This window comes from Staurois parvus, unplaced genomic scaffold (genome assembly GCF_062004578.1).
Source record: "Staurois parvus isolate SC_StPar_1 unplaced genomic scaffold, SC_StPar_1.0 ptg000608l, whole genome shotgun sequence".
Lineage (NCBI taxonomy): Eukaryota > Metazoa > Chordata > Amphibia > Anura > Ranidae > Staurois > Staurois parvus.
Genome location: NW_028318404.1, coordinates 603881 through 627512, shown reverse-complemented (window position 1 = coordinate 627512; position 23632 = coordinate 603881). Strand labels below are relative to the sequence as shown.

Below are 23632 nucleotides of genomic sequence, written 5' to 3'. Positions count from 1 at the left end.
GGAGGGATTTTGGCCCACTCCTCTTGGCAGATCCTCTCCAAGTCATTAAGGTTTGGTGGCGGACGTTTGGTAACTCGAACTTTCAGCTCCCTCCACAGATTTTCAATCAGATTAAGGTCTGGAGACTGGCTAGGCCACTCCAGGACCTTCATATGCTTCTTCTTGAGCCATTCCTTTGTTGCCTTGGCCGTGTGTTTTGGGTCATTGTCATGCTAGAACACCCATTCACAACCCGCCCTGGCTGAGGGAAGAAGGTTCTCACCCAAGATTCTACGGTACATTTCCCCGTCCATTGTCCCTTTGATGCGGTTCAGTTGTCCTGTCCCCTTAGCAGAGAAACACCCCCAAAGCAGAAGGTTTCCACCACGTTTGACAGTCGGGATGGTGTTCTTGGGGTCATAGGCAGCATTCCTCCTCCTCCTCCAAACACGGCGAGTTGAGTTGACGGCAAAGAGCTCGATTTTGGTCTCATCTGACCACAACCCTACCTTCTTGTACCCTGCTCCCCAGCATTCCAAGGAAATTGTTTGGATGTAGTCAAACTGTTAAAGTTCATCTGAAAGGCCCAGCCTCTATACAAATAAGCAGACTCTTAGTTCTGCCACATCTCAAACTGCACCCGGTCTCTAAGACCACTATTGCTAGATGGATAAGACAGCTCATTGTCAGAGCCTATACTTTGACATGTAAAAAATGTCCGTTACTTCCTCTACCCTTACATGCTTATGCCATCAGGCAGCTGTTGCTTAACTTCATAAGGCCACCACCTGGTCTTGAGTTCATAACCTCCTCCAAGCTCTACCACATGGATGTACAAGCCTCTGCAGATGCAGCTTATGACTGCAAGGTTCTTTCTTGTCCTCTCGTTGCCCACCATTGGGTATCCAATGATCTGTGTCCTGCACTTGCTAAAAAAAAACAAAAAAAAAAACTGACATCACACAGAGTGGGGTAGGGTTCTAGGGATGTGTTAAGGGGTGCATGTCCAATAGTAAAAATTAAAAAAAAAATAAAAACATTTAAAAAAAAAAAAAAAGGCTACACACCTGAAAGGCTAACCTCAAAAAATGTATTTATTCATAGAAAACTTACAAAGTAAAAACACATTGCATCGGGGACCTGGTGATCACCCCCAATCGTGAAAGCCCCCTACACCCCCAGCATGGAGGAACCCCCTCCCCCACAATAGACACTCACCGATGGTACCAAAGATGTCCCCTGTGTGCACACAGCACCTCCCTAATAGGGACCCAACTCACCCCCCCCCCCCCACCACCACACCCAGAAACCCCAACCACCCCTTAAACAATCCCTCCAACCCCCCCAACCAAAACAAAACCAAAAAATCCCTGAGAGCACCTCCCAAGGTACCCCAATGCTCCTCCCACAATGATGCTCCCAGACCCAACTCCCTCAGAAGGGAAGTAAGGGAGCTGAGTTATAACACTAGCCCACTATCGCCCCCCTACCCCCCCCCCCCCCCCAAGACCCGCTAGATCGAATATCCCATCCCCCAACACACCTATAACAGGAAATTGGGATATTCCTATGGATAATGATAACCTGCAGTGAAAATCAACCTCAATACATGAGCATTATAATGAACTAGTGAGACCCTGCAAGAAATGATGGTTCATTTGGACTTCAGAGGCTATAGCCCTTCGTAGCAGGTGACTAGTGTACTAGAAAAAAGTGTAGTCTGGTTTGGCCCATCCAAAGGAAAGAAAGATATGTCTGTGGAACATCTGATTCAGTGCCTAATCATGGTTTACAAGTGGAAATGTTCTGTTGGGTATTATTACAAACAGCCTGCAATAGTGGAAACAGGCTGATGGCCAGGCATGGACGGGCCACAAAACTTAGTGAGAGTAAGCCTCCAGGATGGAATCCAATCCTCACGTAAACATGAGGACATGGGTAGTAATGCAGCCAGCGGGAAAAAAATCAGCGGTAAAATATGAGTATCTGCCACAGCAACCTTGATGTGTATGGCCAGTCCAGCCTGTGCAAGCCTGCACAGCTGATATAACCTGGATAGCATCACCAGTACTCACCGTATGATGGGACCACCAAGGTCCTGTGCATCAAAATCGCGGCTTGTAGTCCCAGTATTGTGGCCATGTCCTGTGGAGGCTCCTGCTAGTAGTCCAATGGTAACTGCCGTCCGTGCATCATGGACAGGATGCCATATCCATGCTGGTAGAGTCCTATGGGGTCCTGTGAAGGCACCATGCGGTGTGGAGGTGACGTGAGGGGAATGGAGGGAGGGGGCATGTGACCACGCTGATGCGTTTTGTCCCGCCTACTTCCAGGACTTCTTCAGAGCCATTGGTTAGACAGGTTTCAGTCATTACTGATATATCATCAGAGGTATCCACCCTCAAATCAGTTAAAAAGGGAACTCTTCTTCCATTTAGCACCTGTCATTCACATTTATAGGGAAGATGGGAAAAGAGTAAATTGGATCAGGGAGGGGAGGAAGGAAAGCATATAGTTCACCTCACAATACCATTAAAAAAGGGGAGGGGAAAAAACAAAAAGAAAAGCAAAGAAGCTGCCTGCACTGTCCACATCAGTTCAGCCCAATGGCTATATACATAGTTGTATCATCTCTGGAAGGCTAGCCACAATGACTATAAAACCTCCCAAAACTATTTCACTGAATGACAAGGGGGAAGGGAACGAATGTACAGTTGTGTTCAAAATAATAGCAGTCAGACATCACTAACCTGATCAATCACTGTTTTTGGTAGAAATTATATTTCTACATGGCAAATAATTTACTAGCAGGTGTAGTAGAGTAATAGAAATCCAACAGACCCAACAGTCATGACATGCATGCTGCCGATTCTGTGTAATTGAATCACTAATTGAAAGGGGCATGTTCAAAATAATAGTGTGGAGTTCTATTAGTGAGGTCATTCATTCTTTGAAAAACAGGTGGCAATTATTGCCCTTATTTAAGGAAGGAAGGCAGCAAATGTTGTACATGCCATGCTGGTTACAGTGCATTTCTCTCTGAAATTCTGAGGAAAATAGGTCGGTCCAGACATTGTTCAGAAGAACAGCGTACCTTGATTAAAAAGTTGATTGGAGAGGGGAAAACATATAAAGAAGTGCAGAAAATGATAGGCTGCTCAGCTAAAATGATCGCAAATGCTTTAAGATGGCAACCAAAACCTGAAAGACGTGGAAGAAAGCGAAAAACTACCATTCGAATGGATAGAAGAATAGCCAAAATGGCAAGGACTCAGCCAACAATCAGCTCCAGGAAGATCAGAGAAGGTCTAAAGTTACCTGTGAGTAGTTCCAATTAGAAGACGCCTATGTGAAGCCAAGCTATCTTCAAGAAGCCCCCGCAAAGTCCCATTGTTGAAAAAAAAAAAACGTGCTGAAGAGGTTACAATTTGCCAAAAGAGCAGATTGACTGGCCTAAAGAGAAATGGCGCAACATTTTGTGGACTGATGAAAGTAAGATTGTTCTTTTTGGGTCTAGTGGCCGGAGACAGTTTGTCAGACGATCCCCAAACACTGAATTCAAGCCACAGTACACTGTGAAGACAGTGAAGCATGGTTGCGCAAGCATCATGATATGGGGATGTTTCTCATACTACGGTGCTGGGCCTATTTATCGCATACCAGGGATCATGGATCAGTTTGAATACATCAGAATACTTGAAGAGGTCATGCTGCCTTATGCTGAAGAGGAAATGCCCTTGAAATGGGTGTTCCAACAAGACAACGACCCCAAACACACCAGTAAATGTGCAACATCTTGTTTCCAGACCAACAAGATTGACGTTATGGAGTGGCCAGCCCAATCCCCGGATCTTAATCCAATAGAAAACTTGTGGGATGACATCAAAAATGCAGTTTCTGAGGCAAAACCAAGAAATAGAGAAGAACTGTGGAATGTAGTCCAATCATCCTGGGCTGGAATACCTGATCACAGGTGCCAGAAGTTGGTTGACTCCATGCAACACAGATGTACAGCAGTTCTCACAAACAGTGCTTATACAACGAAATATTAAGTGATTCAAAGGAAAGCAAAATCTTCAAACATTTTTCAGTTTATATAGTGAATGTTTGAGTTTGTAAAGAAGAATACAAACACTGCTATTTTTTTGAACAGTCTAATATTCACTTTTCTTCAATTTTTTTTAGAGGAACAACACAAATTTGGTATATTTTTCTTCATGTTTTGATTTGGAATAGAATGTGTAGTGTTCCCAATGCATTTGTGTGTATGGAAATAAAAGCTATTAGGAGGATTTTGAGCTTTATTCACTTTTTTCAACACACTGCTATTATTTTGAACACAACTGTATATGTATGGGATACTATCTCCTAGGTAATACCTGACCGTATAGACAGACAATACCCTAATATTATAGGGCATAGGGTCCAATGAGCCAACAATCGGACCATTTAAAAATGGCCAAACACATCACTATAAATTCCAAGATCTAGGGAGATCCCAACTGGCTTATAAGAAACATTGTAAAAGACAATTCACTATTGAGTCCTTTAGGAGTCAGACTCCAACAGAAAGATCAACATGGCCTCTTTCTGGAGGAGTTTCACATTGTCCTGTTATAGGTATGTTGGGGGATGGATATTTGATCTAGCGGGGTCTGGGGGGTAAAGGTGGCGATAAGGGAGCTGAGGTATAACACTAGCCCACTATTTCCCTTCTGAGGGAGGGGGGTGGTTGGTTGGGTCTGTGAGGAGCATTGGGGTACCTTGGGAGGTGCTCTCGGGGTTTTTTTGGTTTTGCCTTGGCTGGGGGGCTTGGAGGGATTGTTGAGGGGTGGTTGGGGTTTCCAGGAGTGATGGGGGGGGGCGGGAGAGTTGGGTCCCTATTTGGGAGGTGCGGGTGCTGTGTGCACACAGGGGACATCTTTGGTACCATCGGTGTCTATTGTGGGAGGTTCCTCCGTGCCTGGAGTGGGCGAGGGTTTTCACGATTGGGGGTTATCACCGGATCCCCGATGCAATGTATTTTTACTTCGTATATTTTCTACGAGTAAATACATTGTTGAGGTTAGGTTTTAGCCCGTGTAACCCCGTTTTCATTTTTCCTTGGTTTTTGTCCAATAGTTTGCCTTTGGACAATCACCTGAAGATAGCAGCCTATAACTGAGGATCTAGAAAGCCTGTATCCTGTACTGTAATCCAAAATATGGAATTTACAGGCAAGTCAATTTTATTACTTTGAAAACTAGCAGTGACATCACAGTGCTGCACATAGTCTGTTCAGAGCTGTGGGAGGGACCCCGGAGGCTCCACCCATTACAGGTTGCCCTCAGAGAACCAGAGGAAGGGGCAGACACAAGACCAGTCACCCTGCACAAGAAGAGAGTGGCAGCGACCAGTCTGTATTACAGGAAGCTCCTGCAAAATGGTAATGTTTTGTGCTGGAGTATGGTTGTGCTTTATGTATTTCTTTCAGATCTCTACTAAAGTGCAAGTATAAATACACAGGTTCATTTCAAAAGATGGCCCCACCAGCACCTTATACTTCCTTTTGCTACCCTGCAACTCACTTCAGCTACTGGGACTGAAAAAAAAATTCCCCTATAATTCTGTCTGTGAGGAAGACTAACTCTCTCCCCTTTCCACGTAAGCACTGTCACAATAAGCCCCAAGGATTGAATCCTGCAAGGATAACTGGGCCTTAAAGACCAATTTGATGAATATACTGTATACAATACATCTTTTATCCAAAGCGATCTGGTGCTCAGTGTAGGACAAAAGTACTAGGAGTGCCTGACCATCACCGAATCCCAGCTGTCTGTGTTCCAGAGCAGCACCCTCAGTGTAAACCTGTGCTGTTTGCTGTGCCAACACTAAAGGATAGGCGGCATTCACCTGTTTTTAGAACAACCTGCCTATCGAATGTCTTCATGTTGTTAGCAACTGAGAACAAGAGCCTTGATAGCAACTGAGAACAAGAGCCTTGATAGCATACCGAACACTCACCCCACCCATAGGAGAACGTGTACACAGCAAGCTGAAATAGCTCCCAGCAGCTTGCCTCCTTGCAACACACGCTATGTGAACACACACACCGTTCCCTAGGGGCACCAGTGGTGATAGTTTGAATATCTGCTGCTCCGTCCACGCTACAATGAGATAATGATTAATTATGCAACCACTAGACTACAACCATTTGGTCGAACAGGTTAAATATCTGCAGGGATGATGCAAGAAGTGCAATACACCATAGCAACCAGTCAAAAACTACATCAACAGTGAATCCCAAATGCAAAATTTAATTAAAAATTTTTTCAAACAAACAGTAAAGCCTAGCCTCTGCCAAATATTTTGTTTTCATTTTGAATAGAGTGGGGAAGTGTTCGCATTTGCCAGTTTCTTTTGTTGTTTGTTTGGGAGATTTCTTCTCTATTCCTGTCTATCTGGGAGCAGATATTACACATTAAAGAGGAAGTAAGGGTTTTAAAAAAAAGATAAACAAACATACCCACCTCTATGCTGACGCAGGAGTGCAATGTTCTAAAACTGAGAATGAAACAATCACGTGATTGCTCGTGATTAGCGGTGGAGAAGCTTATAGTAAAGCCTCACCTCTCTCCACAGCTTACTGGAGTGACAGGGAGGAGAGGGGGCAGGCACAGCTGGCTCCAGCTCTCAGCCACATGAGACACAGAACCAACTGTTAATCAGGCAGCTGGGTGGATCCTGACAAGAATGTTGGGATCCTTCCAGAGCCTAGAGCAGCTCTGCCACATCAGCTGATAATGGGCAAAAGCCTACTATGGGCTGACTCTGGGTCACAGGAGAGCAAAAGTAAGTGCACTCCTGTGACCTACAAGAGAAGTATGGCCAAAAAACAAAACAAAAAAAAAAAATCTTTGTCCATACTGCCCTTTTAAAACCCTGATAAGAGAGGTTTGTATCCTTGAAATGTCAATTCACAACTGCATGCAAAAGAACAAAATTAGTAAGAGTGCTGGCCTTTTTTCCCCCCACTGGGAAGGTGATGGGTATCAGAACAGGAAGCAAAGTAAATATCAGCTTTTAAAACCTGAAAAGAGAAAAAAAAAATCTTGGAGGATGTGGGCTGTACTATAGTTAAGTTAGGATCACAGATCTCTCCTGTATTTTAAAAACGAGTAAAAAGTACAAGTTCACAAACTGCTTCACCCCAACAAGAAGGACAATTCCTATATTCAAAGAAGATACATGAAAAAAAAATCAAGACGACATTTGGGGCAGTCTAAAATGTTTACTAAAGATTCAAGATGGAAGCCGACATATCGGAGATCTGAATCCTCTTCTTCAGGGCTGATTAACAAACGATTGTACAAGACAGAATTATAAATAATTTCTTATGTACTATATTTATGAGATTTTGTAATAGATATTAAATAAAATAATTCATATTGAAAGTTACTGTAGGCAGCCAGACCTTAAAAATTATATATAAAATTGTGCTATTGAAATTAAAAGTATGGTTAAATAAAAAAAATTACAGATATTATACAAATTAATGTAAAAGATAATGTTAATGAACAGGATTATAAACATTGTGAATCACAACTTGGAAAATTAACGCAAAAATAAAACGGATATAAATATTGCAAAACCAAACAATATCAAACACTATAAAAAGTAAACACGACCAAAATAGAATTTCTCAGGGACACACAGAGCGCCATGGTTTCTAATTTTTAGGGACTCTTAATGACTGGCATAGTACCATTGGATTGGCGTAAGGCCAATGTGGTGCCAATATTTAAAAAGGGGTCAAAATCTTTACCAAGTAATTATAGACCTGTTAGTTTAACTTCTATAGTTGGGAAGATACTGGAGAGTTTAATAAAAAGACCACATAGATGAGTTCTTGCTGGAAAAAAAATATTTTAAGCATGGATTCATGAAAGACAGAAGTTGTCAAACAAATCTGATTTCTTTTTATGAGAGGGTGAGCAAAACCTTGGACAGAGGGGTGGCGGTGGACATGGTATACTTTGATTTTGCAAAAGCGTTTGACACAGTTCCCCACACATGGCTAATGTGTAAGGTAAAGTCTACAGGCTTGGAAAAATCTGTATGTAAATGGGCAGAAAACTGGCTAAAAGATCGTATTCAGAGAGTAGTGGTAATGATTCATAATCTGAATGGTCTGAGGTCATCAGTGGTGTACCCCAGGGTTCAGTGTTGGGACCCTTACTTTTTAATATATTTATAAACGATATACGGTCTGAGATTAAAAATCCCATTTCAGTCTTTGCAGATGACACCAAGCTGTGCAGTGGAATAACGTCCTTACAGGATGTCTTCAACTTACAAGCTGACCTCAATGCACTGTTTAATTGGGCAACTATGTGGCAAATGAGGTTTAATGTTGATAAATGTAAGGTTATGCACTTGGGGGTTAAGAATATGCATGCATCATACATACTAGGGGGGGTACAACTGGGGGAATCAATGGTGGAGAAGGATCTGGGAGTTCTGGTAGATCACAAGCTTAATAATGGCATGCAATGCCAAGCTGCGGTTTCTAAAGCGAGCAAAATCCTCTCTTGTATTAAAAGAGGTATAGACTCCAGAGAGAGAGATATCATATTACCCCTGTACAAATCATTAGTAAGACCTCATCTGGAATATGAAGTTTACTTTTGGGCACCAATTCACAAAAAGAACATTGGGGAACTGGAGAAAGTACAGAGAAGGGCAACTAAATGGATACGATGCATGGAGGAGATCAGCTATGAGGAAAGATCAGAGGAACTGAATTTATTCTTTCTTGAGATTGAGGGGGGATATGATCAACATATATAAATACATCAGTGGTTCATATAGTGAACTCGGTGTAGAGCTATTCACCCTGAGGTCATCACAGAGGACAAGGGGGCACTCTTTACGTCTGGAGGAAAAAAAATTTAATCTCGAAAACACGGAAAGGTTTCTTCACAGTGAGTGAAAAAATTTTTTTGTGAAAATGTGGAATAGACTCCCTCAAGAGTTGGTTCTGGCCAACTCAGTAGATTGCTTTAAAAAAGTCCTGGATTCTTTCTTAGATACACAGAATATAACTGGATACTAACATTTATAGGTAAAGTTGATCCTGGGAATATCCGATTGCCTCTCGAGGGATCAGGAAGGAATTTTTTTTTTCTCCAGCAGGAGCAAATTGGATCGTACTTTGCTGGGGGGTTTTTTTTGCCTTCCTCTGGATCAACTGTGGGTATAGAATTATAATTTATTTTTTTTCTATGGTTGAACTGGATGGACGTTTGTCTTTTTTCAGCCAGACTAAATATGTAACTATAATGTATATTTCATCCATAAAGAAACAAAGCAACAAAACTGATACTTCGTTTCTTTATGGGTCACATAAATCACTGAAGTATGCTACAACCATATACACACACACACACACTAGATAGATAGATAGATACACACACAATCCCATCTTATCAAGCTACACCTTGAAGTAGTCTGTAGTGTCCAGGTCACTGTAACTGTCTGCCAAGTGGGCTTCCTTTGGCTTCTTCCTGATTGGGCAGCAAACAGAGAACCAGATTTTTGGTTCTGGGCTGACCTGACTTCCCTCCAGATTCTGCATGGAGTGCAGAGAGCGTGCTCCTAGGAAGCAAAAAAAGGATAAATGTGGTCAGAAGAAGCTCATTATCTGATGACATTGAGTCTGATTCATGAAGCTGCAATAGCACTTAGTGGACCCGAACTCTCAGCAGTACCTAGTGCTTTTCATCTACCCTACCTGCACACACTGTGCAAACATATACTGTGTGACTTAAAAAAGCTACATGCACTTACCTAGCATGCCTGGTTTGGCTGTGGGGCAGGGGATGCCATGTGACAGCTGTCACTATACACAAAGTGTACTGAGCCAAAGCCAGCCAATCAGTGTCTCTGCCTGAAGATACTTCATTGAGGGAACAGCATTCACATGATCCTCCAGCAGATGGGCCAAGTATGGTGTTAGGTAACTGTATGGAATTGTTTATTTGCAGAGTGTAATAAAGTTCAGTGAGCAGGGTGTAAAAACAGAGTATTGCCGAGAGTTTTGTTCTGCTCTAAGGAATACTAAAGAGGCCTTCCAGGTAGTATTATCATTTGTAATTATAGTGCTTCGTAGATCACTTTATATTCAGACTTTTTCTTTGAGATGGAGTGGGAAGTGACAACCTTCCACTGCCATCTGTGTTACCATTTGGGAGAATCTATCCATTGATAAAAGGAAGAAAAAAAAAAACAACAACTACCCAGGGCGAGAAAGGTTTACAGCCCCTGCCAGTATTTTTTTTGCCATATTTATTCCCATGAGGGAAAATTCCTTACTTTCTGTCAAAGCAACAAGGTTTGGGGTTAAGACAGCACAGAAAGAAGATAAACCTACGAGAGTTTATTTAACATTGCAGTTGAGTGAGGGTGGTAAAGCTAGGCTGTTGACATTTTTACCTGCCCTCTCCCTTCTTAAAGTGCTTGTAAATCCTTATACCCAGTGAAGTGACTGACCTCAGGAGATACAGAGATTAAACAAATACTCCTACGTACATTGTACCTGTTTATCTGTAGCCCTCTCTCCTTCACAGTCTCCTAGATCTCAGAGATGATGTTTAAAATGTGTGCTTTAGAAGGCAGGGGGCCAGGATCTGACATCATCCATTGTACAACACAGAGGGCAAAGCTGTGTGTAATCTGAGACCTAATGGACACACCTCCCTCTACACAATCTCATAGGGAAACATGCACAGCTGAGGCTGTCAATCACCCTCTGCTGGATTCTGCTGTGGCGGCTTTGTCTGGCACAAGTAACTCATGCAGATAGTAGGGGGAAGACAGAAGAGATGGGAACCACAGTAGGTTCTTTAGATTGAAGGTAGTACACACTATAGGGAGGGAAATGCTTTGTTCATTTACAATGGTTTACAGCCACTTTAAAGGTGCAAAGGAAGAGGCCTGGGGTGTACATGCTGTGGCAGTGATGCTTTGCTTCATAGCTGTGGCAAAAATTATCCTCCCTGTCACATTTGGCATGCAATACTCCAGCTAATCTTAACCTAGTCGTGTGCATTGCACACGGTTGCAGCACACTGCATTTATAGGATTAAAACAGACAAACTGTCAAACTCCTCCAAATGACGAACCACTGCAGCAATAGTATCCAGGCATCTAAATATTTAAATGTATCTGTAAAAACAGAGAGCATTTAAAACCCAAGCAAAAGTAGAGCATTCTGTTTTACCAAAACTAATTAACTATCCCGAACCCATCTAAAAATAAAGGTTCTGGCTGGAGTGAGTTGAAGCAACATGATGAATCAGGCTCTTTAGAGATAGGTAGATACATACATACATTTCTGCATTAACATGTTAAACAGAACCAACCATACCATTGCCGTTCTTATTTAGCACACTGCTCCAGACAGACTAAAATTTATTTTTTTCAGTTGGGCAGCAACTTGTTTTTTGGTCTGGCCACTTTTCCCTAAGCTTGGTGGTTGACTGCTCCTGCCTGCCCCTAGAAGATGCTTTCAGAGATAGAGTAGGAGAGTCAGCCACTAGGTTATGAATACTTATTTGACCTTGCCCAGGAGGTGGCACCCAGAAGGTGGTTAAGGGGAAGATAAATGTTTGGGAGGCTTGTTCAGATGGGTCTTCTGCCCCTGGGAGGTAGCCTGTGTACTGAAGAGCAGTTGCTAGGCCTCAGCATGCACATGGCTGAAGGCCTGGAAGAACTTGGACTGAAATACATTTACCAGAGGACACTACTTTAGGGAGCTGGGCTGGAGTAGGACTCCTCTGTCATTGAAGAGTGTTGCATGGAATCTGGTTGTCAACAGTTGTCCTTGGCCTAAGACTCAAGGTGTGCATGTGCTTTGGGAGTTGAATGCCATAGGGTGCTGTAAGGACTGGGACTGCCTATACAGGCTCATATTAGCTGCCTATCCCCTCTACCTTGAGGAAAGGCTGTTACTAAAGGATTTCTGCTTGGGAATCTGTCCTCCTCTACCTGTTTTGTGTGTTTGAGTATCCTGTATTCTCATCCATCACTCCTGTTTAAGCACTGCAATAAATCTTTCCAAAGATATCCCCTAGACTGAGCCTGTGTTTGTTGGTGTACATGGAACTGGTGTTGGGGTCTGGCAGCCTCTGTAAAGGAGACCTGGGTTATTTCCAGTGGCTCCTCCGGGGGTGAGCACTACACTATGTACAGTCCTTTGCAGCCCACATAACCATGTTCTCTATCACATGTACTCACCAAATACAAGATAAGCCGTCAGGGACACAGCAAACATGAGAAGAATGACGTTCCCTGGGCCCACATCCTCAGCCTGACAGCTGCTGGGGCAGACACAGGGGCTTTGAACAGTGATCTCCAGAACCTCACTACTGTCCGAAATGGATGGAAAGGTGACCGATGTGGTTGAACTGCAATTAAAGTGGACAATGGTCCTGAAAGGGATCCCTGAGGGATAAAGAGAAAAATAGACTATGACTGTTATAGTTACTGGCTCTATTAGCTTTATCCACATTTGTATGATACAATAGCCTGCCTTTCTCTCCCTCACATGCTGAAAGCTTGTAAATCAAAGTGTCAGAAGGGTCTCATATATACCAAATTGAACTGGATTTGCATTGAGAGTATGAAGATTGGCCATGCAACAAGCAGGAAGTTACCCAGCACAGATTCAAGAAGCAGACCCATCCACAACACCTGTTCTAAGCTCTGTAAAATCAGATTACAGGGGATCATAAAGAATTTAGATTTGGGTAATCAGCATGAAATGTGATTTTAGAACAGCTGCATTGTTTGGTTTGTGTAATTTGAAGAAGATTTTCATTACTAATTCTATTCAGCAGTCTAACACACCAATGTGCTAATTAATTAGGCAACATCGCATTATAGTGCATACATAGCCAAAATATTTTGGGATAGAGTAGGGAAGGGTTAAAACTCCTGCCAGGTTATTTCCTTTTTGCGATATAAATGGTGAATGCTTGTGAGCTATTATGAAATGAGGTATTCAGTGGGTAATATATAATTATCTTCTTATATGATGTGTTTGGTGCGCTGGCACTTGCACCGACTCACTTGCTAGTGTATATACAATGTTATAAATAGTTAGTGCCCCGCTCCTATTTACTAGTATATATATCTCTTACTCCTAGAGGTGCATAAATATTTATCTAAAGCAATTCATAAATCTCTGTGACCAATAAATATAGTAATAGAATAAAATATAAATAGCAATAATAAATTAATGGTGAATTACTATGACTAGTGAATCAAGCAAATTATATGAATATAAATAAATCTAGAACCTTCATACATGTGACTGATAACAATCAATCCTAAATTGATTGTGACTGTGAAAAGTACAATTGAATACAAATACATACAATCTAAATTAGTGCCCCTCTGTTCTACTGTGATCACTCCATTTATATTGTGCAAAAGCATATAAAAGTGTGCACGTGCATATAGTAAAATTAATATATCAAAAGTCTTTCAAAATAAAGTACAATGTGCAGGTGGATTCCTTATTCCCTCTCGCCGAGTGATTAGTGGTCTCCCTATGCGCTCACCTTAATATTTGCCTGAATAAATCCAGGCAAATACGCTTTTAATCCTTCCAGGATTGATGGGATGGGATGATACTCTTATACAAGCTGTTCCAGAAGGTAGGTGTGGATCTATAGGGGTTCTCCGGTTCTCTCCTTTATCCCCTTGTGCAGCTGCTCATGAATGGATATCCTGACCAGCTCTCTAAGGATCTCCTAATTCCCCTCCTGGGGTTATCACCTTCTCCAATCCTCCTTATACCAGCTTGAGGAGTGTTGGTCAATTGAAACAGAGAAGAAAACAGACCATGGTGCCTTATCTTTGTGCATAAAAGGAGATTTATTGCTGCCAATTAAGGTGTTGCACAATGGTATACAGCTCTTGTTGTAATCCAGGTCAGCATAGATGACAATCTACAGAAATACTCTGCCTCTGCCCCTGTAGTACTGTCTGCCTCCGTCTGTACTGGAATCACCGAGCCTCTCCGATGCAACGTCGTGACGTCAGAGCCCCTCCCCTACGCGTTGCGTCACAGGGTCATGTGACTTCATCAGGGGGAAAGGATTTCCTTTTTGCGGTTTACCATTGAGAAAGTTTCTCCTCAGTTCCTGTCTCAGAGATGCAAACAGGAAGTTCTTATAAGTTTTATAGTGCCATGCAGCTTGTACCACTACTCAAACCTTAATCAATTTCACACAAAAAATAAAACAAACAAATGAATATACAGTATATCCTATGTGCTGGAAGATATATGTAATAACACATCACACACTTTTAATAGCAAGAACAAATATGTTAATATACCCAGTGTGAAAATATTAACCATAAATGTGAATCTTCCTTAAAGTGAGTCCATCAAGAAGACCCAGTGCATAATTGATGCTTTGGATCCCATGTATTCCACCACCTGACAGACTAAGCTCTCACTTTAGGATACTGACCCATGTACACAAAAAGGGCAAATTGCGTCTTCCCAGGTCTCCACAGAGAGAGTGGTCTCCACACCAAAGTCATCCAAAGTTTTATTTAGAAGAATTAAATAACATTCACATTAATTTCAATGGCCTGAATAAATTATTATTCTGGGCAGTGAAATTAATGCCAAACCACTTCATGTGCTTAACCACTTGCCCTCCTGAGGATTTACCCCCCTTCCTGACCAGGCCATTTTTTGTGTTACGGCACTGCTTTACTTTAACGGACAATTGCGCAGTCATGCAATGCTGCACCCAAATTAAATTTATGTCTTTTTTTTCCCCTACACATTGAGCTTTCTTTTGGTGGTATTTGATCGTGTGCTTTTTATTTTTTGTGCTGGGAAATAAAAAAATAGACCGACAATTGAGAAAAAAATATTTTTGACTTTGCATGTTCAGTAAAAAATTTTTTAACTACATGCCGCCCAGCCACTGTACATATACGGCGGCAGGGCGGCACTCGCAGGCAAAACCACGTTTTAAGACGTGTGTTTTGTAAACAAATAGGGGGCGCGCGCGGGAGGCACGCCACCACCCTGTCCCGCGGATCACCGCCGCAGATGTCAGTCAACGGGTCACAGCCACTCGTTAGCGGCTATGTTCCGGCGATTGGCGGCAAACAGTGACAGACAGCACAGCTGCAGTAGCTGTGCTGTCTGTCACTTCCCTGTCAGCTCGAGGATGAGCTGATCGAGAAAGAACAGTTTCTCTTTCTCGATCAGCCTTGTCCCGTCCAGTACACACCCCCGCCCCTTAGTAAAACACTCCCCTCACTCCTATAACCCTTCCCTGCAAAATAAAGTTAACCCCTTCCTCCCCAGTGCCATTAGTACAGTGTCAGTTTTTTTTTTTTTGCACTGATCACTGTATTAGTGTTTTTGGGGATGTCAGTGACCCCAAGTCAGTACCCCCCCAATGTCAGAATGTCCGCCGCAGTCCCGCCATAAGTCGCTGGTCGCTGCCATAAGTCCCTGATCGCCGCCATTATTAGTATAAAAAAAAAACCTAAAAATCCCAGTATCTTTCCCGCCATTTGTAAACGCTATAACTTTCACGTAAACCAATTAATTTACACGTATTGGTTTTTTTTTTTAGCAAAGACATGTCGCAGAATGCATTTTGGCAAAAATTTTATGACTAAATTTGATTTTTGCATTTTTTTTTTACTGGACATGTTTTATAGCAAAAAGTCCAAAATATTGTTTTTTTTCCTCAAAATGGTCAGCCTTTTTTTTTTATAGCGCAAAAAATAAAAACCGCACAGGCAATCAAATACCACCAAAAGAAAGCTCAATTTGTGGGGAAAAAAAAAAAAAAAGGATGTAAATTTCATTTATGTACCGTATTGCATGACCGCGCAATTGTCCATTAAACTAGCGCAGCGCTGTATAGCAGAAAAATGGCGTAAGTTGCAGTATTTATACCATAGTTTGTAAACGCTATAACTTCCACACAAAGCAATCAATATACACTTATTGGGATTTTTTTTTACCAAAAACATGTAGCAGAACACATTTTGGCCTAAATTTCTAACCAACTTTGAGTTTACTATATATTTTTTTATAGCTGAAAGTAAAAAATATTGTTTTTCTTCAAAATTTTTGGCCTTTTTATGTTTATAGCGTGAAAAATAAAAAAAACGCACAGATGATCAAATACCACCGAAAGAAAGCTCTATTTGTGTGAAAAAAAGGACGTAAATTTCGTTTGGGTGCAGCATTGCATGACCGCGCAATTATCAGTTGAATTAGTGCAGCGCCGAGTAGCAAAAAGAGGCCTGGTCATTAAGGGGGGTAAATCCTCTGGAGCTCAAGTGGTTAAAAATCAAATGTCATAAATTTAGGCCAAAATGTATTCTGCTACATGTCTTTGACGCATATTGGGATTTTTTATTACCAATTGATTAGTTTACATGAAAGTTATAGCCTTTACAAATGGCAGTATATTTTTGTTTTTTAACTAGTAATGGCGGCGATCAGAGACTTATAGCGGGACTGCGGAGGGCATTCTGACACTGGGGGGGGGGGGGGAACGGACTTGGTGTCACCGAAATCCCCTATGACACAAATACAGTGATTAGTGCCAAACAAATTAAAAAAAAAAAAAAAAAAAAAAAAAAAAAAAGGCACCGACACTGTACTAAGGGCACTGGGCAGGAAGAGGTTAACATATGGAGCGATCACAGGGTGAACTGTATACTGTTGCACTGTAAGATTTGTCCATGTGCTTGACTGTAATCACACTGCTTTGCATGGCTGTGCTGGGCGAGCACGCCCCCTACCCAGAAATGCGAAATCACGTACATATACACGTGATTTTGCGCACCCGTGCCACCCTGTAGCAGTATATCTGCTATAGGGTGGTCGGGAAGCAGTTCATCACACCTAAAAAAGCGTTAAATATGTTTACAAATGTAAAGCATTTTTTCAGCCAAAAATGCCACTGCCAGAAGGAAAGGCATCTAGGAAAGATAAAGTACAGAGAAGGGCAAACAAACTGATAAGAGGCATGGAGGAGATCAGCTATGAGGAAAGATTAGAGGAACTGAATTTCTTCTCTCTTGAGAAGAGGAGGATGATCAACATGTATAAATACACAAGTGGTCTATGTCGTGAACTTAATATTATTTGCTTAAAAAGGTCACCACAGGAGGACAAGGGGGCACGCTTTACATCTGGAGGAAAAGAGATTTAACCTTCAAATTACGGAAAGGCTTCTTCACAGTAAGAGCTGCGAAAATGTGGAATAGACCGATGCTGGCCAGCTCAGTAGATCTTTTTTTTTTAAAAACAGCCTGGATTCGCTTTCTTAAATGCACATAATATAAAACTGTATACAAACATTTATAAGTACAAGTTTATCTAGGGAATATCCAATCGCCTATTGGGGAATCAGAAAATAGTTTTTTTCACCCGCTAGAGTAAATTGGATCATGCTTCCTTTTTTTTTTGCCTTCCTCTGGAACAACTGTGGGTATAGGATTGTGCAAGTGGAGGTTTCCTATGTTTTTCTTTGTGTAGCTATGTAAGAATCATCCAGTGTGCATGAGGCCTTATAATTGCAGTGATAAAGCACTCACAGGATTTACAAGAAGTATGGTAGCAAAAAGGGCAACCTTATTATATGAATCTCGTTCTGGTGGGAAGCAGCCACCTTTATCAAGGCCTTATTTCTGTGTCTGTTTTCTAGTTATGACAAGAACCAGGATTACTATATTTGGAAACTTTAAAAAAAAAATAAAAAATTTTGAAGTCAATTCTGAACACATTTTGCACCCAGTCTAGTCTAGTCCATTTTTCTTCACATTCCACCCCATTGATATTTCAGCCCCATTGATAATGCCCTACAATCCTAAATCCTATCTTTACTATTAAGTTACAGAAGAAAGAAACATTGTTTCATGTATGTGATTGCAGTGTATTTTTCCAAAACATAATCACATTTTACCCTCATCTATAAAGGAATTACAGACTACTTGACTTCCTTTCTGCTCTGCTAGACACATCTCCTCCACAGAAGAGGCTCCATATTGAGTCAGAGTTTTTGGTAAATTATCAAACACTAATTTAAAGCCCAGCTGCAGTAAATTTAAAAATGCTCCCTTGCAGTGGGGCTGTGCCCACACAGCAAGGGTCACTTGCTTGTTAAGTCTAGGATGACAGTAAAAGCAGTTCTACCTACCCAATCCTCCACTCCCCTGGCAGATGACACTCCCCCACACTCCAGCAGGAACCTATTCCTCAGCATCCTCACATCCAGTGCACTGGTCTCAATGACATCAAAGGACCTTAGATTGCCGGAGCGCAGAGAAGAGGCTGCGAGGAGCAGCCTACCAGCGCAAAGGAGCCTGTGGGAGTGGTGGATCAGGGAAGTAAATCTACCTTTTCCAAATTCCCCTAGACATATGCAAGCGGTTATCCCCTTTCAGTGCACATGCAACCCCAATGCAAGGGAGAATTTTTAGGTTTCCTGGTTCTTCAAAAATTGCCAAAAAGAATATGTACTGGAATGTTTTTTGTTCATTGGGAGTTGGAGTCATGTATCTAATGGAATTAGTTTCTAGCTGGTGTGTAAAAACGGGTGAGGGCTGCTGTTGCACTAAACTGCATTCTGTGTAATGGTTACTCTGTTATCTATTTAGACTTTGTTAGCTATAGCTTTTCTTCAAAAAAACAAAAAACAAAAAGCACCTCAAAAAGTTACAAATGTGGCCAACAGTTAAAATAGCCATTCACATTGCAGATTTAACCACTTGCCTACAAGGCACTTATACCCCACTTCATGCCCAGGCCAGCTTTCAGCCTGGTCGCACTTTGTTGGTATTTAAATCGCCACTGGGTGCTTTTTTTTCCCTTCAAATTTGTTTGCTCTTTTTTTTGTTTATAGTGCAAAAAATAAAAGTTTGTTTCTATTATATTTTACAAACAGGCAATTTTTCTCCTTCATGTGTGTTGATGAGGCTGCACTGATAGGCAGCACTGATGGGCACTGACCGATGAGGTGGCACAGATAGGCAGCACTGATGATGCTGCACTGAAGTGCAGCAATGATGGTCACTGATAGGCGGCGCTAACTGACTGACAGCACTGACTGATGGGTGCAACTGCTGGGGGAATGACTGCTGCGCACTGGTGGTTGGCACTGCAGGGCACTGATCAGTGCCAATCTTCTCTAACAGCTACCGGTTATCGCCAGTACTTTCCTCACACTGTGATAACCGGCAGCTGTATTTACTCTGATCTGCTGTGTAATTGGACACAGCTGATCACATGGGAAAAGGCCGCCTTTACCTCATCACATGATCAGATGTGTCCGTATGATGCCCTCTCAGAACTGGGTAACAGCGCTGTAGCCGTAGTTCGGCTATAGCATGGTTACCAAGTAGTTAAAAAAGAATGTACATTTTTTTTTAAATATATTTTATTTGCTTCTGCAAAAAAAAAAAAAAAAAACACTTTTAAAAAAAAAAAAAAAATGGTAATAAAAAGGTTTAATCCATGTTAAGAAGGTTGATATGAAATATAAACAGGGAGATCACATTACATGGCTTTCAGAGTGAGCTACAGGTAAGGGACTTGCCCCTCTATCCTTCCTAGCAGAGATGGTTTTGTCAGTTATAAACAGGCAGACAGAGCAGGGTATTCTAATGTTCAGTACTTATTAAAAAAAATTATTTTAGTTATGTTAAATTACATTTTTTAAAGTCTATAAAATGTTTAAACTATAAGCAAAACGTTTTTTTTTTTCCCCCATTTTGGATAGAGCAAGGGTGCGTTATAAACACCGGTCAGACTTTTTTTTCCCATCTGAGTCCCATTGGGAAGATTTACCTTCACTTCCTCTCCCATAGCCAAAACAAGAAGTGAGAGGAAATCCCTGCAAAAGAAGTAAATTCCTTGGGGACTCCCAGGTCGGCAAAACTAGTGTCCCCATTGGAAAATTTCCCCCCTTACTTTTCTGGGGACAACCAAAAATTTGGGATTTTTCTTACTTTTAATGATAATGAGACAGCAATAAAAACTGACAAGCATTCTAATCCCTCTCCACTCTATCCAAAACTGCATTATTGTCATAGCAATGTTTTCAAGGTCACCTCTCAGTAACACTGAAAACAAACAAACATTCATTGCAGCAGAAAAGTGAGTCATGTTGCATCTTTTGTATTTTGTTATGAGGAACAGTTCACCTGGTAACTGTGAAAAGTAGGTGCAGGCAAGTGATATACCTACATGTATGTGTGTAGGTCGCTCTCTCTCGCTCAAAAACAAAAAGCCAAATCTGAGACATTCCTTGCAAAAAATCCAAAAATAGACTGGACAAAAATTGCCACCCTCAATTTAATATTTGGTAGGACACCCCTTGGTAAAAAATAACCGAAATCAATGGCTTACTGTAACCATCAATGAATTTGTTACACCTCTCTACAGGAATTATTGACCACTTTTCTTTCGCCAACTGCTCCAGGTCTCTCAATTTGGAAGGGTTCCTTTTCCCAATTGCTGTTTTGAGATCAGTGAACTTCCACCATGTTTGACTGTAGGGACTATATTCTTTTCTTTAAAAGGCCTCATTTATTTTTCTGAAAACAGTAGCATGATTGGCTTTATCAAAAAGCTATCATTTTGTTTCGCCTGTCCACAGCACATTCTCCCAAAAGGATTTTTGCTTCCTCAGGTAAGTTTTGACAATTCCAATCTGGCTTTATGTTTTTGTGTCAACAGTGGGGTCCTCCTGGGTCTCCTACCATACTGTCCCTTGAATTTGTCTGGATGTTGACCGAGGTTCTTTAACCACCATTCGAACAATCCTTCATTGCAATCTTTGATCATTTTTTCTTCTTTGTCCACATCCAGGAAGATTAGCTACAGTGCCATGACCTGTAAACTTCTTGACAATGTTGCACACAGTGGACACAAAAGTTCATTAACTGTTTGGCGCTGAGCTTGTGCAAATTATGCAGGCCTCAACATCAGGGCTATGGCGCCGAGGGGCCACATATTTGCGTACCCAATGTAAACAAAACGTGCCAAGAGTGTGCACCCTGCACACTCCAAGCACATTTACCAGCGCCTCGCGGAAAGGTCCTGTTACTTGCGGTTGGGAGCTTTCCGAACAAGTGACCACAATGACAGCCAATCACGGCAGTCACATGACCCTAAACCCCGCCTCCTGGCATCACAAACCCCTTAAAGGGCCAGAAGGCACCGGCACCAAAGGGTTAAGATCTCTGGAGATGGACTTGTAACCTTGAGATTGTCTGAGGATTTGAGAACACAAATTGTGGAAAAGCATAGACAATTACTTTCTGCTCCTTTTCTTCTCCATGCGGCATACAGAGACAAACAGATTTAGTCAATTTTTCACCATTTTCACTGGTTGCCAGTGTGATTTCTATATTGTCAACACCTGTTAATTGATAAAGGTGAGTTTCATTACAAATTGCAGGAGCATCACAAACTTGGAATGCAGTTATTTCTTACGATTTTGAGAAGGTGCCAATTTTGTCCAGTCTATTTTTGTGGTTTTGCGTGGAATGTGTCAGAGTTGGCTTTTTGCTTCTCCATGTTTTTGTGTCATACCAATAAAAAAAAACAAACATGAGAATGCCTAAGCATTTGTAATTGCAACAATTTTCTGGGTGAAGTGGTGCATTATCTGACAAATGCAGGGGTGGCAATATTTTTGGCCGTGTGTTTGTGTTCGTGTCCCATCACCTCCATGGCCACAGGTGTATAAATCAAGCACCTAGGCTTGCAGACTGCTTCTACAATCATCTGTGAAAGAATGGGTCACTCTCAAGAGCTCAGTGAATTCAAGCGTGGTACCGTGATAGGTTTCCATCTGTGCAATAAGTCCATCTGTGACATTTCCTTGCTACTAAATATTCCACGGTCAACTGTTACTGGTATTATAACAAAGTGGAAGCAACTGAGAACAACAGCAATTCAGCCACAAAGTGGTAGGCCACGTAAAATGAGAGAGCGGGGTCAGCACATGCTGAAGCGCACAATGTGCAGAAGTCACCAACTGTCTGCTGAGTCAATAGCTAAAGACCTCCAAACTTTGTATGGCCTTCAGATTAGCGCAACAGTGCGTAGAGAGATTCATGGAATGGGTTTCCATGGCCAAGCAGCTGCATCCAAGCCTTACATAACAAGTGCAATGCAAAGCGTCAGATGCAGTGGTGTAAAGCACACCGCCAATGGACTCTGGAGCAGTGGAAACCTTCTCTGGAGTGATGGATCACGCTTCTGTCTGGCAATCTGATGAACGTGTCTGGGTTTGGTGGTTGCCAGGAGTGCATTGTGCCAAAATGTAAAGTTTGGTAGAGGGGGGATTATGGTGTGGGGTTATTTTTCAGGGGTTGGTTGACCCCTTAGTTCCAGTGAAGGGAACTCTTAAGGCCTCAGCATACCAAGACATTTTGGACAAATTTCATGCTCCCAACTTTGTAGGAACAGTTTGGGGATGGCTCCTTCCTGTTCCAACATGACTGCACACCAATGCACAAAGCAAGGTCCATAAAGACATGGATGAGTGAGTTTGGGGTGGAGGAACTTAACTGGCCTGCACAGAGTCCTGACTTCAATTCGATAGATCACCTTTAGGATAAATAAGAGCTGCGAGCTAGGCCTTCTCGTCTGACATCCGTGCCTGACCTCACAAATGCTCTTCCGGAAGAATGGTCAAACATTCCCATAGACAGACTCCTAAACCTTGTGGACATCCTGCCTAGAAGAGCTGAAGCTCTTAAAGCTGTAAAGGGCGGGGCCAACTCAATATTGAACCCTACAGACCAAGACTGGGATGCCATTAAAGTTCATGTGCATGGAAAGACAGGCGTCCCAATACTCTTGGCAATTTGTTCAAAACAGCAGTGTGTTGAAAAAAGTGAATAAAGCTCAAATTCCTTCTAATAGCTTTTATTTCCATACACACAAATGCATTGGGAACACTACACATTCTATTCCAAATCAAAACATGATGAAAAATATATAAAAATTTGTGTTATTCACTTTTCTTAAATTTTTTTTAGAGGAACATTAAACTGTTCAAAAAAATAGCAGCGTTTGTATTCTTCTTTACAAACTCAAACTTTACTATATAAACTGAAAAATGTTTGAAGATTTTGCTTTCCTTTGAATCACTTAATGAATATTTCGTTGTATAAGCACTGTTTCTGAGAACTGCTGTACATCTGTGTTGCATGGAGTCAACCAACTTTTGGCACCTGTGAACAGGTATTCCAGCCCAGGATGATTGGACTACATTCCACAGTTCTTCTCTATTTCTTGGTTTTGCCTCAGAAACTGCATTTTTGACGTCACCCCACAAGTTTTCTATTGGATTAAGATCCGGGGATTGGGCTGGCCACTCCATAACGTCAATCTTGTTGGTCTGGAACCAAGATGTTGCACATTTACTGGTGTGTTTGGGGTCGTTGTGTTGTTGGAACACCCATTTCAAGGGCATTTCCTCTTCAGCATAAGGCAGCATGACCTCTTCAAGTATTCTGATGTATTCAAACTGATGCATGATCCCTGGTATGCGATAAATAGGCCCAACACCGTAGTATGAGAAACATCCCCATATCA

General features: G+C 41.7%; 1 protein-coding gene across 1 annotated transcript in view; it reads right to left on the bottom strand.

Moving 5' to 3' along the window:
- Positions 1-6255: 6255 nt before the first annotated feature.
- Positions 6256-23632, bottom strand: part of LOC149449665 (uncharacterized) — a 41828-nt gene continuing 24451 nt past the window's right edge. Inside the window, exons 3-4 of the mRNA XM_089692928.1 lie at positions 12256-12462; positions 6256-9615 (exon numbers count right to left, since the gene is read on the bottom strand). Of these exons, the coding sequence (XP_089549054.1) occupies positions 9452-9615; positions 12256-12462 (371 nt within the window). The 3' untranslated portion in view covers positions 6256-9451. The remainder of the gene's footprint in view (positions 9616-12255; positions 12463-23632) is intronic.